Here is a 16,850-nt window from a genome sequence, read left to right as displayed (position 1 = left end):
ATAAGAGTGAGGTGTTGATCCCTCTTTGCTTTTTGGACTCATTTTGTCAACAGAAGAGATGTCACAAAGAACTAAACTTATTTGTAGCATATGATAAATCCTTTAGGACAGCACCCCAAAATTAGTATTCTCATATAATTCCAAAACTAAACCTTCAATAGGGCTGTACATCATTCTATAAGACTAGCATCTAGAGGATGAAATATAGTTTTTTTGGTAAAAGACAATGTTGTATAGGATGCTGTATTCAGTATAGAGTACAAGGTATTCAGTAATTCCACAGATGGAACGGCATATATAAAAGGTGGGTAGGTCAGGGAAAGAATCCCAAACTCGGCACAATTTTCTATTCCTATAAGAATAAATGGCTACTTTATTCATGTTAGTAGGATTCTATTGTAATCAGACCTGTGGCCCAAGCTATCTACCTTATATGTGATCAGGGGTCAAGTTGTCCACTTTAGTTGGTAAGTAGTGGTGCTAACTAATCAGTTATCTCATGGGAAAGACTGATACAAGTACATGATTCTGCATTAGTCACCATGGCCAGGTTTGTTAGTGGGTCACTGAGCAAACACAGCTGTGAGGGAGGAAAGAAGATGTCCACAGAGTGGGTCATTGTGGTAGGTAGCTCTTTTGTAATCACCTTTTTAAATGAGAAAATACAGTAAAAGTGGTGGAATGTCTCTACAAGAAAACTGTCACTTCCATTTTGAAGAATTTTTATTGCTCTTCAGTCCATTCATTCTTTGGAAAGTCAGCTGCCATATTGTAAGATGACATTTGGAGAAGAAGCCCATGTAGCAAGGAACTAAGAGAAGATTCCAGTCCAAATACCCACAAGGAACTGTATCATTCTGATAAACACATGAGTGAACTTGGAAGTTGACCCTCCAGTAGTGTGCTTTCATATAAGAGTAGAACTCCAGCTAACAGCTTGCCTGCAACCTCATGTAAGATGTAGAGCCAGAAGCTCTGAATTTTTGTGTAATTTGTTAGAAATCAATAAATAAAATAATCGTTTGTTCTAATTAAATGCTCTTCTGCAATGGGAGCCTTTTTTTTTTTTAACATTCAGTGGGATTCAAATGTTCTCATGCTTTCAAGAAACTTTGAGGAGTCCTATTCCAAAGAACTATCTGAAAACACTTATATACCCAGTTCCTTACCTTTTGACTAAACCAGCCACTGCCCATGAAAGTTTGTAGATCTTTGTCCCAAGCCATATCTCCTTTCAGATCAAAGTTTATAAGAAGGGCCAGGGTTGTGGCTCAGAGATAGAGCACTTGCCTAGTATGTGTGAGGCACTGGGTTCAATTCCTGACACTACATGAAAGTAAAAACAAACAAAGGTATTGTGTCCATCTACAAAAACTGAAAAAAAAAACTTTAAATGTTTATTTTAAAAAAATGTATAAGAGCCAGGCAGGTGGCTATGTCTGTAATCCCTATAACTTGGGTGGCTGAAACAGGTGGATGTCAAGTTTGAGGCTAGCCTCAGCAACTTAGTAAGGCTCAGTCTCAAAATAAAAAATAGACAGGGCTGGGGATGTGGCTCAGTGGTTGCTGAACCCAGGATTCAATCCCCAATACCAAAAAAAGAAGTGTACAAGATAAACTAAATTTTGTTCTTTAGGAGGACATTTTTCCCCCTCTGCTATCCATTGAGGACCTCTGGTAATGGGCTCTCAATGCTAAAAACATCTCATTGATAGATTCATTTATTGAGCAAAGCCATTTGTAATGAAACTTTGAAATATTTTTTCTCAGTCAACTGGTTATATGGAACTCAGCATTAAGCACTAAATATAAACTGAGCATCAAAAATGTTACTTCAGCTGGGCACAGTGGCACATGCCTTAATCCCAGCAGCTCCCGAGACTGAGGCTGGAGGATCATGAGTTCAAAGCCAGCCTCAGCAACAGAAAGGACTTAAACAACTCAGTGAAACCCTGTCTCTAAATAAAGTACAAAATAGGGCTGGGAATGTGGGTGAGTGGTTGAATGTCCCTGAGTTCAAGTCCCAGTACCCACCCATCCACCCCAAAAAATGTTATTTCAGAAGTGTGAGCAACCTACTAATGCAAATTGCTTAAGTTCTGGCTCTGATCCTCTTCTGTATATACCACTTTCTCTTAGTGAAAAAGCTCATTATCTAGGAGAACCTGATAACTCAGTTCATAAGAATCATCATATGATATAGCCCACTTGATGTCACATAGACACTATCAATACCCAAGAGCAAGCCAGGAATTCTTTTTAGAAAAAAAAAATACAAAATTCCAGAATTCTAGGGGCTTCTATTGTGTGTGATTCTGCAAAGACTTCCCACAGTCTTACAAGTAACATAAAGCATCTTATCTGCCACAAAATGTTCTGAGCACCAATGCAGTTGCTGTCAATTGGCAGACTTTGCACTGTAGGCTAGACCATATGCAGTTTCTTGCTCTGCACCTTACTAAAAAATGTCACCTTTCAGGTCATCTGGAAAACAGATGAGAACAAATCAGCTAGAAGTTCATTAAATCGGAGAGATTTAAAATAAGAGAGAGAATGAGTTAAAAGAAGCAAAGAGTACTATAAAGGGTCTTCAATCTCTGTATACTATAAAAGGATCTTCTGAGAGAACTTTTGCCTCAGACTGAGAGAAATTAATGGAATTAGTCCCTCACCTAATTTCAGCCATGAATTTTTTTCCTTTTTTCAGGGGAGATAGAGAGTACTGGGGATATAGCCCAGGGAAGCCACATACTGAGACATTTTATTTTTTTATTATGAGACAGGGTCTGGTTAAGTTGTTTAGGGCCTTGCTAAGTTGCTGAGGCTGGTCTGGAACTTGCAATCTTCCTGCCTCAACCTCCTGAGTCGCTGAGATTACAGGTTTGTGCCACCGGGCCTGGCTGTATTTAAAAAAATGATAAAAAGGCTTTTAAATTTTTTACATATATAAGAATTTTAATCTCAGAATTTTTTAATAACAAAAAATTGAAATTCCAGCCATGGAATAGAGTTTAAGTGGTAAACTCACATAAATGAAAATTTTAAATCCTTGAAAATTTGTTTTCAAAAACATTTAATGATGTGGGAAAATTCAGTTATGTTTTTATTTTATTATTTTAATTGTACAAATTTATGAAGTAAACAGTGATAGCTCAATTCATGTATACTGTGTACATAATGTTCAAATCAGGGTAGTCAACAGTTTCATCTCAAACTTTAAAAGTAAATTTTAGTAACATGTAATAATAACATCTATGCAGTATGGTGTGATATTTCAAAACAAGTATACAATATATACTAATCAAATCAGGGTAATCAACGTTTCCATCTTCTTACTTGGTGTTTGGAATCTTCAAATTCGTCTCTTCTAGTTGTTCACAAAAACACAATACAAATTTGTGAACTATAGTCACCTTATTGTATTATACAACACTAAGACCTGTTTTGCTTCAAAGGAAAAAAAAAAAAAAAAGTCTACCGGAATGTGTAATAGTGTTTACCCGAGGCTGGAAAGGTTGTGAGAAGGGGAGTTAGAAGGTTGGATAACAGGCACCAATTACAGTTTGATTTGGGGTTTCAATCAAGACGGCGTTCAGGGTAGTTTGGGGTCATTGTTGGTGAGAAAGGCCGCGCCGTGCAGGCTGCGCCGGGTGTAAGTCCCGCCCCTTCGGTGGGGCGTGTTCCTCCCTCTGTTGCGCCTGCGCAGACGCTTCGAGCGCCGGCGCCATGACCGCTTCAGGGCTCGTGGGCTTGCTTGGCCGCACCACTGCCACCGCATGGAGAGCTGCAAGTAAGGCGCCAACCCCAAAGCCGAGGTCGCAGGGAGGGGTCGCGAAGACTCAGGCATTGCGACAGAGGAAACTGTGTCTCCACGTGCAGGGGACTGCCGAGCTTCTCTCTTCACTCAGCCAGCCCTCGGTGTCCCTGGGCGGGTCCCTGCGCAGCCCAGTGTCTTGGGTGAGACTAGAGCTGGCAGATCCCCAGGGCCATCTATCCTTTTTGACTCTTTCTCAATATATTACAGAGCATGCTAAACGTAGTTTTAATTTATGACATCTCTGAGACATTATGTATGTAAGTTGGAAAGAGACAGCCTGCATAGTATAATGGCCTGATTTCTGTGCAGTTTGTTTTACTTTTCTGTAACCACAGTCCACAAATGTATTACTTGTTAGTTGTAAAAATCCTAAATGGTTCAGAAACGAATATCATGCAAAGTGTCACATTATCCAGACCCCAAGATAATAACTAAAATTTTGTGTTTATTATCTCTTTTCACTAGTTTTTGAGTTTTAATTACAAACTATTTCGTAACACACACACACACATATATATATTTATATTTGTGGTTTTGCCTATAGAACATTATCTCAAAAAGAGGTTGGATAACTCATTGTGCTGATAGTTTACCTTTTCCCATTGAAACTTAAAGAGAAAGTGATTTCATTTACACATCACATAATATATAAAACATTTATGAAACAAAAGCAACTTCTATAAGGCCATTCTCCAGTTTAAGAAATAGACTATTTCCATTGCCAGGGAGCTTCCTGTGTGATGCTTTGTGTATCATGTTTTTTATTTTTATGAAAATGGTTTCATATAGTTTGTTTTTTTTCCAGCCAACACTATGATTTAAGAATGGCCCATATTGATATGAGTGGTTGTAGTTATCCTCTCAACTGTTTGAACATACTGTAAATGAGTATCACCTGTGAATTTATTTAAAATGCAGATATTGCTGGGTACAGTGGCACTCACCTATAATCCCAGCACTCAGGAGGCTGAGGCTGAGGCAGGAAGATTGCAAGTTTGAGGTCAGCCTGAGCAATTCAGCAAGACTCTCTCTCAAAATTGCAAAAGAAAAAAAGGCTTAGTGGTAAAGCACCCCTGGGTTCAATCACCAATAATTCAGAGTGGGGAGGAATCAGGCTCCTGCCAAGAACTACTCAAAATCTGAATTTTAAAAGATTCCCCAGATTGTTTGTGTGCACATTTTAAATCTTTCAGTTTATTTTTTCTCAGTGTGTGATTTAAACAAGAGATATGGTTATATAGTGATGGCTAGATACTGTTCATAATGGAAGAAGCAGAAAGTGTAACTTAACCAGGGTCAGAATTAGTAAGTGGTTGATTAGTTACCTGTTGCTGATATCAAAAGTTAAGTTAGGGCCATGTTCTTTCTGTAGACTTTTGAGGGAAATCCACTTATTTCCCTTTTTTACTTTCTAGAAGCTGCCCATGTTCCCTGACTCACCTCCTTTCTGAATCTTCAAAGCCATCAACATCAGGCCAAGTCTCTTATCTCTCTGTTTGTGTCTTCCAGTTCTCTCTTCTGTTCTTAAGAACCTTTGTAATTACATGGACCCACCCAGATAATAAACCAGTATAATCTTCCTAGTATGAGGTCATTTGATTAGCAACCTTAATTTTCTTTTGTCACCAGAATTTTCCTTCTCCATAGTACCTATTTAAAGGTTCTGGGTATTGGGTTCTGATGATCTTTGGGCATTATTATTCTGCCTGTCACAGTGCTATAACTGGAACTGGTACCCAAATCCATCTCCCTCTAGAGCTATTCTATTTTTTTTAAATAAGTACCTTTATTTTATTTATTTTTATGCAGTGCTGAGGATTGAACCCAGTGCCTCACACATGCTAATCAAGCACTCTACCACTGAGCCATAATCCCAATGCCCTAGAGCTATTCTTTTTTAAGAAGTTGAAAACCACCCACGTGTATCATTTTTTCAGAGTGGTTTTGCCTATAGAACATATCTCAAAAGGGGGTTGGATAACTCATTGTGCTGATAGTTTACCTTTCCCATTGAAACTTAAAGAGAAAGTGATTTCATTTACACATCACAGATACCCAATACATTTTAAAATTTTCCATTAATAGGGAAGGAGGACCCTGATACGTATTTAAGTGTAAAAAAACTAAATGCAGTCCCTTGTGAACTCTAGTGATTTAAATACTAAATATTCTCTTTGAAAAATTTATACAACTTTTTTTGCTTTTAAATATACTCCCACCGCATCCCCCCCCCTCTCTATATATATACAAAATATATATATATATAATTTTTAAAATTAGAGTCTTACAGTTATACATGGTTGTTGGGTTCATCCTGACAAACTCACTACATGCATGGAATTCAGTTTCAGTTCATGATCCTCCCTTTTACCCTCCTCTTTTCCCCTTCTGTGCTCCCTTCCCTCTCCTATTCTCATTCCTCTACTCTAGTGGACTTCTTTTCTCTGTTTATTTACATGTAATTGATTCTTTCTACTATGCATAAAGGTGAAGTTCCCTGTGGTATATTTATATATGTGTGTATAACAAGATGTTTAAAGAATTCATTCTGCATTGCCTCCCCTTAACCCTTCTCTCCACTCTGCCTCTTCATCTCCTTCTATATTAATGATTTCCCCTGTGTGTTATCTTATTCTTCCCTCCATTTTTCCTTTGTTTTACTTTAGTTTTCACATAGGAGAGAAGACATTTGACCTTTGAATTTCTGAGTTTGGCTTATTTCACTTAGCATAATATTCTCCATTTCTATCCATTTACCAGAAAATGCCATGATTTCCTTTTTTTTTTTTTTGTTTTATTTATTTATTTATTTTTTGTACCAGGGATTGAACTCAGGGGCACTCAACCACAGAGCCACATCCCTAGCCCTATTTTATATTTTATTTAGCGAGAGAGTCTCACTGAGTTGCTTAGTGCCTTGCTTTTGCTGAGGCTGGCTTTGAACTTGTGATCCTCCTGTGTCAGTCTCCTGAGCCACTGGGATTACAGCCATGTGCTACCACGTCCAGCTCATTCTTTTTTTTTTTTTTTTAATATTTATTTTTTTAGTTTTAGGTGAACACAATATCTTTATTTTATTTTTATGTGGTGCTAAGGATCGAACCCCTGCTAGGCAAGCACTCTACCCCTGAGTCACAATCCAAGCGCTCTGCTCATTCTTTTTTATGATTGATAGAGCTCCATTGCATAAATATATCACAGTCTTAATCCATTCATCTACTGATGGGTATCTGGGTTGTATTCCATAATTTAGCTATTGTGAATTGTGCTGCTATAAACATTGAGGTGGGTATATTTCTGTAAATATGCCAATATCAGATATTTTGAGAAGATACCAATAAGTGGGATGACTGGGTCATGTGGTGGTTCCATCTCTAGGTTTTTAAGAAATCTCTGTACTGCTTTCCAGAGTGATTGTAATAGTCTGCAGTCACATCAACAATGTACAAATGTATCTTTTCCTCCATTGCCTCACCAGCATTTATTGTTAGTATTATTGATCATTACCATTCTGACTGGAGATGAAATCTTAGTGTATTCTGATTTGCACTTCTCTGATTGCTAGAGATGTTGAACTTTTTTTTATATATTTGTTGGCCATTTGTGTTTCTTCTTTTGAGAAGTTTAGTTCTTTTGCACATTTATTGATTGGGTTATTTGTTTCTTGGTGTTAAGTTTTTTTAGTTTTTTTTTTTATATCCTGGATATTAATCCCCTATCAGAGGAGTAGCTGGCCAAGATTTTCTCCCATTCTGTAGGCTTTCTCTTCATACTCTTAATCACTTCCTTTGTTGTGCAGAAGCTTTTTAGCTTGATGTCATCCCACTTATTGATTCTTAGTTTTATTTCTTGCACTTTTGGGGTCTTGTTAAAGAAGTTGGTGCTAGCATCTATATGATAGAGTGTTGACCCTATGTTTTCTTCTATGAATTGTAAAGTTTCTGGTCTAATTCCTAAATCTTTGATCCGTTTTGATTTGAGTTTTTAATTTCCTTTTCTTGCAGGGTGAGAGAGAGTTTCATTTTTCTACATATAACTGTTCAGTTTTCCCAGGACCATTGGTTTAAGGGGGTGTATTTTCTCCAAAATATATTTTTGGCATCTTCATCAAATATTAGATGACTGTAGGTATGTGGATTTGTGTCTGTGTCCTCTATTCTATGCCATTGGTCTCCACATCTATTTTGATGCCTTTACCATGCTGTTTTTTTTTGTTGTTTGTTGTTTTTTGTTTTTTTACTGTGGCTCTGTAGTATAATTTCAGATCGGGTATTGTGATATCTCCTTCTTCACTTTTCTTGCTTAGTATTGCTTTGGCTATTCTGCATCTCTTATTCTTCCAAATGAATATTAGAATTGTTTTTCTATTTATCTGAAGAATGCATTGGTATTTTGATGATTATTGCATTGAATCTGTATATTTCTTTTAGTAGTGTGACCATTTTGACGATATTGATTCTGCCTATCCAAGAACATGGAAGGTCTTTCCATCTTCCAAGGTCTATTTCTTTCTTTAGTGCTCTGTAATTTACATTGTAGATTTTTTAATGTCCTTGGTTAGATTAATTCCCCTGTGTGTGTGTGTGTGTGTGTGTGTGTGTGTGTGTGTGTGTGTGTATTTATATATTTTTTGAGGTTATTTTGAATGGTGTGGTTTTCCTGATTTCTTCCTCAGCTGAATCAGTTTTGGAGTATAGGAAAACTATTGATTTATGGGTATAGATCTTGTATCCTGCTACTTTCCTGTAGTTATTTATAAGCTCCAGAAGTCTTCATGAAGTTTTTTGGGTCTTCTAGATATAGGATCATGTCATTGGGCAAACAGAGATAGTTTAAGGACTTCTTTTTCCTATTTGTATCCCTTTAATTTCCTTTTCTTGCCTGATTGCTTTGTTTCCAGGGCTGTATTGAATAGTAGTGGTGAGAGTGGACAGCCTTATCTTGTTCCTGACTTTAGAGGAAATACTTTTAGTTTTTCTGCATTCAGTATAATGTTGGCTTTGGGTTTGTCATAAATGGACTTTAAGATGTTGAGGTAAATTCATACTATTTACTCTTTTTTTTCCATACTATTTACTCTTAATGGTCTGGTTCCTGGTATGTTGACATTGCTTCAGACAGGAATCTGTGTTTTACTTCAGTTTCTGCAGTTATGATAATGGTTAATTAATGTATTTTATAGCTCTTCTTTTAAAACTAGTAATACTATTTGTCTCCAAGGTTAGGAAATAACTGTTCAGAAACTAGAGCTTCTGGAGGCAAGGATTTTCACTCTATATATTCTTGTGCCTTTTGAACTTGGATAAAGGTGAATGTATAAACTAATATATATATATATAAATTCAATTTTAAAAGGAGAATATGTGAATAGCTCCTATTTTTCTACTTTCTCCTCTCTGCTAGGATCGCCGATTCTGTGTCAGTCTTTGAGGAAAATGAGTTCTTCTCAAGAAGGGAAGTCTGAATCTGTCAAACAACCCCTTAGGAAGCCAAAGTTACCAGTAGGTCGTTTTGATGCACCAGAGGATTCCCATTTAGAGAAAGAACCACTGAAAAGTAAGTGTGGTAAAACTTTTCTCTTAATTTTTAAGATATCAAGAAAATATGATGTGGCTATTGAGAAGATAGATGAAAGAAATGAAATATGTTATTGTCATAACTTTTTACCAAAAATAAAGCGTATTTCAACAATGAGCAAAATCACCATATTGACCATCAGTGTATCTATTTTTTTAAAAAAAGGGTTTCTAAGCCCCTGACATTTGATTGATTGATTGATTATACCTCATTATTCACATGACAAAATATATAAGTTGAGATCTTCTCTGATATATGTAACAAACCTACTTGAGCAAAATTTTAAGAAATTTTTCTGGCTGTTCAAATTTGAAACAGCAGAAGTTGCAGTAGATTATCAGCATACAGATAAGGGTGAGGCATTCAAGTACAGTGATAATACTGGGCTTTAGAAAAAGACTATAAACTTGGTACTTTAAATACTATATGAAAACCAGGGTATTTTCCTCTCTTCTCTTGTCTCATCACTGTTTAAAATTGTTTTTATCTCTTAACTAGCTTTTCAGTCCACTGGGCAGAAAGTAACTGCTCCTAGTTAACTACTCAGTTTAAGAGAGCAGCACAACTGAGATTAGAATTTCTTACTCCTAATTGCAAATTCCCTGAAAAGAAAGCTTGAATCAGGTGTCTATAGTTGAATCACTCAGAATTGCAAGTAAGATGGGTCACACATTTAGGTGGTGGTTCTCACTATGACAGTGTGGCTAGAGAGAGAAGGGTAGTTTTAAGAAGAAAGAGAATTGGAGAGGGGATGTAATTTGATTATTTTGTTTGTTTTGGGAGATTGAACCCAGGGCATTCTACCACTGAGCAACATCCTCAGCCCCTACTTAGTACTTAGTATATGTAAAATTTGGCTCATGCCATAAAACTCTGTTTTATTTATTTATTTAGTTAGTTTTTCAGAACTAGGGATCCAACCCAGGGGCTTTACCACTGAGCTACATCCCCAGGCCTTTTTATTTTGAGACAGAGTATCACTAAGTTGCTGAGGCTGGCCTTAAACTTTTTTTTTAGCTGTTGATGGACCTTTATTTTATTCATTTATTTATATGTGGTGCTGAGACTCAAACCCAGTGACTCACACATGCGAGACAAGCACTCTACCACTGAGCCACAACCCCAGCACCCCCGGCCTTAAACTTTTGAGTCTCCTGTTTTAGCTTCCCAAGTCACTGGGGTAACAAGTGTGCACCATCATGCCTGGCCATAAAGCTCTGTTTTTACAGTATTGTTATATTTCATTCTGTGCTTATTTTTACCTTTGAATTGTGGAACATATTAATTTAAACAGCATAAATGTAAATCTGCATCCTAGGCAAGAACATATTCATAGCTATGTCTAGATCTTTTTCTAGAATATAAAACCGTTTCTTATTTGCTAATCCAGAGGAATATTTCAAATTATAGCACACTATCAAGCCCAATCTAATAACCAGACCAATCAACTAAGATAATGGAGACTTTTTAATAGTAGTTATAATCTGAAATTAAGTTCTTTTCAGTGGTTTTTAACTAAGCAGAAAAATCTGAGGGAAAATATTTCCTTAAAATATCACTTAAGATTAAATTAAGGGTCTTCATATAGGGCCCTGTGTAATAATAAAATTTAACATTAAAAAGATTCAAGGGTGTCATTGTCTTAATCTGTTTTGTGTTGCCATAACAGAATACCTGAGTCTGGATAATTTATAAAGAAAAGTATTTTGACTCATAGTTCTAAGGAGACTATTAACCTCTGGCAAGGGCCTCATGCTGAGATGCAATGAGGTGTAGATTCTTTGTCTTGTATATATGAAGAATGGCATTATGTAAAAATGTGTATGTGTAACTGATGTGATTCTGCAATCTTTGTAATGTTTTGAACAACCAATAAAATAAAATAAAATAAATTTTAAAAAAAGAATGATATCCAAGGGTGAGACAGAACTTACTTTTGAAACAGAGAGGAAGCAGAGCTCCCACAAGGAAGGGGTCACAAGAGGGTTGCCAGAAATTTCTGTGGTCCAGGTATATATGTGGTATTGCTAAAAGTGACCTTTAAAGCTATTGGCTGATGACTTTTAGGGAGGGGAGTTTCTGCATCCAATCGAAGTGAGACACTCAATGGTTGTGCACGCCCTGTTCATCTAATGTTGATTGGGTGCCCGATCACATGATTGATCACATGCTTTCTGGCTTAATTTGTACATGAATTTGGACATGATGGAATAAGAAACAGAATTGTTAAAATGGAAGCCCCTGCTCTGTCTAAAGTATCAGATTTCTGATTCCTGCTTTCAATCCTGTTTCATCTCATAGTAGAAAACCATGTCTGAAAAAGAATGAGGGGCAGCCTTACTTTATAATAATCTGCTCTTACAGTAAGTAATGAATCTAGTTCTAAGAGAACTAAATTACTCCCATTAGTGAACTTAATTAGTGATCTTAATGACCTAATCATCTTTTAAAGTTCTCACAACCTCTCAATACTGTAACATTGGGAATAAATTTCAACATGGGGGGGGGGAGGACAACAAACCATACCTTGAAACATTATAATTAGAGATTAGCAGATGGTACACTGCTGCCTTTGAAGGTGGAGGAAGAGGGTTAAGGGTTATAGCTTAGTGGTAGAACACTTGCCTAGCCTCAGCAAGGCCTTGAGTTCAGTCTCCAGCACCTCAAAAAAAAAAAAAAAAAAAAAGAAAGAAAGAAAGAAAGAAAAAGATGGAGCAGCCATGAGCTAATGAATGTGGTTAGCCTCTAGAAGCTGAAAAAGACAGTTATCCCCCAGCATTCAGACAAAGCACAGCTCTGCTAATATTTTGATTTTAATTATTGAGATTATGTCAGATTTCAGACCTCCAAAACTGTAAAATAAGAAATTTATGTCCTTTAAAAAAAAAAAAGAAAGAAAGAAAAGAAAAAATTCACACAAGAACAAAGTAGAAAACCCAGAAATAAATTCTCACATATGTGGTAAGTTGGTTTTTGACAAGGGTGCCAAAATCTTTTCAATGGGGAAAGACAGTCTTTTCAATAAATGATGCTAGGAAAGGTGAATATCCACATACAAATGAATGAAGTTGAATTTTACCTACCATATAAAAAAAATTAACTCAAAATGTCTGAAACCTAAACTTAAGAGGTAAAATCATAAAGCTCTTGAAAAAGAATATTGGGGAAACTTCATGACATTATTCTTGGCAATGATTTCATGAATATGACACCAAAAATATAGATAGAAAAATAAATAAATTGGAATTTTATCAAAATTAATAACTTTTTTTTTCATCCAAGGACATCATCAAGAAAGCAAATAGACAGAAACTGCACATGGTGACACACATCTATAATCCTGTCAGGAGACTGAGGCAAAAGGATCACAAGTTCAAGGCCAATCTGAGCAACTTACCAAGACCCTATCTCAAAATAAACAAAAGGGGGTAGGGATGTAGCTCGTTAGTAGAGGCATTGCCTACCATGTATAAGGCACTGGGTTAAGTCCCCAGAACTACAAGGGAAAGACAGGAGGAAACTCCTTCAAAGTAATTTTATTTCAAAATCTTCCAAGTCCAGTGAATTTGCACTCTATTCTTTATACCTCTTTCCTTTTGTTTGGGTCTAGCAGTACATACAAAGCCATTTTGTGAACTGAGGACTAAAAGTATTCCAAGAATTCTAAATCACCAATGGTGGTAAAGTTGATTGAATACAAAAATTGCATACTAAAGTAATTTCTCAAACTCAGGTAACAAACTGCATTTACAGTTATTTAAAGATTGTACTAACCTGATCAGTAGGTCTATCCTGGTCAACCCTATCTTCAAAACTGATCATATTGCTTTTCCAATCTCTATTGACTGTTTTGTTTATGTCTTCTTTCTTTCCATAGAATTTCCAGATGATGTTAATCCAGTTACCAAAGAAAAAGGTGGACCTAGAGGCCCAGAACCTACCAGATATGGAGATTGGGAACGAAAAGGACGTTGTATTGATTTTTAAGTCACATATTTAACTTCAAAGGACACTGTATTGATTTTTTTAAGTTACATTCTTTAACTTCAGTATCATTTTTTTGAATATATATATATCTGAATTACTTATTTCAGATTATTTTCTTTTTTTATATCCTTTAAATCATCTAATTTCTTTTTTTTTTTTTCTTTTTGGTGGAACTGGGGATCGTGCCCAGGGCCTCATACTTACTAGGCAGGCACTCTACCACTGAGCTAACATCCCAGACCTAAATGATTTTAACTTCTGTACTATGTTTAACTAACTAAATACACACACACACACACACACACACAAACATGCACATATATATATACACACACATATATATATATAATGGATTTAGATGAAAATATGCTGCTATAAATTAGGAAAGGGAAGATATTTTTATATTGGCTCATAATTAACTTATTAGGGTATATAAAAACATAATTATATAATTATAAATCTTTACTTCATTTTTTCCAATTTAAATTAATTAGTCACTTGTACACTGTATGTGTAAATAAAACAATTTTAAAATCAACTATGCTGCCATGGACTCAGTAATAGTGGCTTTTTAAATGTGAATTAAATAATGTATTATTGTTTGAGAAACTCACAGTAATGACAGAAAAATCTTTAGCTTGGAGCCACTTAGATTCAAATCCTGAAGCCACTACTTACCAACTATGTAACCTTGAATAAGTTATTAAACTTCTTTGGAATTTGGGGAGATTAATAACTGGATCCATTTGTATTAGGGGTTTTCAGAGAAAAAGAACCAATAGGAGATACATACATATAGAGAGGAAAAAAAAACAGATCAACCTTTTAGGATGGATTGGCTAATGCAGTTCTAGAGACTAAGAAGTTCTATGATCTGCCACCTTCAAGTTGGAAATCTAAGAAAGCCAGTAGTGCATTTTAGTCCAAATCCAGAGTCCTGAGAAGTGGTTGATTTGAATCCAGTCTGAGAGCAAGATGAGATAAGATGTACCAGCTTACACAGTGAGGCAGGAAAAAAAGGGGTGAATTCCTCCTTTCTCTGTGTTTTGTCCTATTCAGAACCTCAGCAAATTGGATGATGCCCAGCCACATTAGGAAGGAGTTTACTAAGTCTACTAGTTCAAATGTTAACTTCAAACTAGGTGTGATGGCAAACACCTGTAATCCTAGCTATTTTAGGAGGCTGAGGTAGTAGAATCAGTGGATTCCATATGTCAAGATCAGCCTAGGCAACAAGACCTCCTCTCAAAAAACAAGTAAGAGGGGGCTGGGGATATGGCTTAGTTGGTAGAGTGCTTGCCTCCCATGCACATAGTCCCTGGGTTCAATCTTTAGCACAAAAACAACAACAACAAAAAAAAAAACCCACATGCAAAAGCAACTAAATGTTAATCTCATTCAAAAACACCCTTATAGACCCATCCAGAAATGACCTTTAATTTGAACACCTGTGATATACTAAAACTGACACAAAATTAACCATGATAGTGCAGAACAATTCATAGGACATATCTCCTAAGTGTTAGCTATCATTAAATGATGAATATTTTCCCGAGTTCCTGGGGATATATTTGAAAATTTTGAAATATTTGGGTTAAAGTTGTTTTACTATCATTAAAAATTTTTATTATCATTAATAAAATCATTAATAAAAAATCAAATCATTTTATTATCATTAAAAATTATTAGCTAAAAATACTGATTATTTGCATGGTGAACTGAATTGAAATATTTATTAGTTTGTGAAACAAATTTCAGGTACAGAAGACAAATGTGAGAAAAGTAGGGGATGGAATGGGCCAGTTTAGTCTGTTTTGATGATTGAAAATCTTCTACCCTGTGGCCTTCTGATAACTGGGTCAGGAAAAGTCAAGTACAATTTGCAGATCTGAAATGAAGGAAGAACAGAAATTGCTGGACTCCCCTAAGGCATCTTGCTTCTCTAGTCCTCTGGCTTCACTCAGTTGCAGAGGTTGGACCTTCATCCCCTAGGCTACTCTTGAATTATTTAGGAAGAAAGATTTTGCACATCCTGTAGAAGATAGAATGTTTATATGTTATATGAGTTATATGTATTATATAGTTCAATAGTACTTCAGAGGATTGTAGGGAGATTTTAAGAGAATAAGCTATGTGTGTGTTGTGGGGCGGGGGAGAGAGAGAGACAGACAGACACTGTGATTGAACCCAGGGACAAGTTACCATTGAACTGAGTATTATGTGATCCTGGGGAGTTAACCTGGAAGTGCTCTACCACTGAGCTACATCCCCAGTTCTTTTTGTTGTTGTGTTGAGACAGGGTCACACTAAATTGCCCTGGCTAACCTTGAATTTGGCTATCCTCTTGCCTCAGCCTCCTGAATAGTTGGGATTACAGATGTGTACCACCTCACCCAGCTAAGAGAATGAACTTTAAAACATATATTCTCTCCACAAACTAGTCTGCTAATTAGCACTAGTCATTTGTCTTTATATCATTTGTCATCTCTGAGTCAACATTTGTTCTACTTGCAATTATTGTGTGTGGTACCAAATAATAACCACATTTATTTTAAAATATAATTTATTCAACCTCTAATTAGTCCAAGTTAGTGAGGGTTTACTAAGTTAACATTCCAAACTGGTATGTTAAATGATTTTGTATTGTAAAATATCAATAAAATATTGCTTGTGTTCTATATTAACTATCATGCTATGTGATAAAGACAATTCAAATGCTTTTTAAAGTAAATATACATAAACAATCAAAGTCATATTAAGATAATAGAAATCTTAGCCTCTCTTAATAATGTGTTTCATAATGGTAATCAAATAGTACAGGTAAAATTGGTGGCATGATTTATGGTCTTTGTATCCACCAAATATTAATGAAAAAACTTGAAGACTTTGGTACTTACAAAGATATGACAGCCCCGGGAAATGTATCACTCAAATATCATCCTGTGGGAAGCAGAGTGAACTCAGACCTCAGCTGCTATCTCCATGGGATCTGCCACTGTGTTCTTACTTTTCCAGTCAATGAATGAGTATGGCAGGTTTATTAATGCTGCATCCAAACCCCCGATAATGGGCAGCATTGGATGAAGGACTCCATTAACTCACCCAGAATTTTCTTTAGACTGTGCTATTCCCTGAAATTCCACCCAATTCTCCATTCTTTTGCTCTCCTTTTCACTGGTGTCAGACCATGCCTACTCTTCCTCTTTATAGTTCACAGATGTCTCCTTCAATAAAACTCTTTCAGATGAAATCCTATCTTGCCATCTGATCTTACAGAACCCAAATTAACATGGATAATTTTAAAAGAATAACTTATAGACAGGTTTTCAGAAAAATGTCACACAAAGCTGTGGCTTTTTCTAGTGCAATAATAGTTTAAACACTTTCATTTTACATTACTTGTGGAATTTTTGGAAAACTATAGGTTGAGACTTTATGTACAGTGCTTACACCATGGAGCCATGTTCAT

The 16,850-nt window shown here is 36.0% G+C and overlaps 1 protein-coding gene across 2 annotated transcripts; it reads left to right on the top strand.

Annotated features, from left to right (window-relative positions):
* The first annotated feature begins 3,679 nt into the window (after positions 1–3,679).
* On the top strand, positions 3,680–16,065 carry Sdhaf4 (succinate dehydrogenase complex assembly factor 4). Of its 2 annotated transcripts, XM_078019787.1 has the most exons (4): positions 3,705–3,790; positions 7,822–7,945; positions 9,221–9,373; positions 13,272–16,065. In XM_078019787.1, the coding sequence occupies exons 2-4, from the start codon at positions 7,936–7,938 to the stop codon at positions 13,379–13,381; spliced, it is 273 nt and encodes a 90-aa protein (XP_077875913.1). In that variant the 5' UTR covers positions 3,705–3,790; positions 7,822–7,935; the 3' UTR covers positions 13,382–16,065. The 2 variants fall into 2 exon arrangements, with proteins under 2 accessions (XP_005334485.1, XP_077875913.1); XM_005334428.5 differs by lacking the exon at positions 7,822–7,945 and having other exon boundaries at positions 3,680–3,790.
* The last annotated feature ends 785 nt before the right edge of the window (positions 16,066–16,850 follow it).

Source organism: Ictidomys tridecemlineatus, chromosome 8, assembly GCF_052094955.1.
Source record: "Ictidomys tridecemlineatus isolate mIctTri1 chromosome 8, mIctTri1.hap1, whole genome shotgun sequence".
NCBI classification, from domain to species: Eukaryota; Metazoa; Chordata; class Mammalia; order Rodentia; family Sciuridae; genus Ictidomys; species Ictidomys tridecemlineatus.
This window is presented reverse-complemented; position numbering and strand designations above follow the sequence as displayed.

Coding starts and splice junctions, on each gene's coding strand:
- Sdhaf4 (XM_005334428.5), top strand. CDS start 3,727: ATGACCGCTTCAGGGCTCGTGGGCTTGCTTGGCCGCACCACTGCCACC. Junction 3,791..9,220: donor CACCGCATGGAGAGCTGCAA/GTAAGGCGCCAA, acceptor CCTCTCTGCTAG/GATCGCCGATTCTGTGTCAG. Junction 9,374..13,271: donor AGAGAAAGAACCACTGAAAA/GTAAGTGTGGTA, acceptor TTCTTTCCATAG/AATTTCCAGATGATGTTAAT.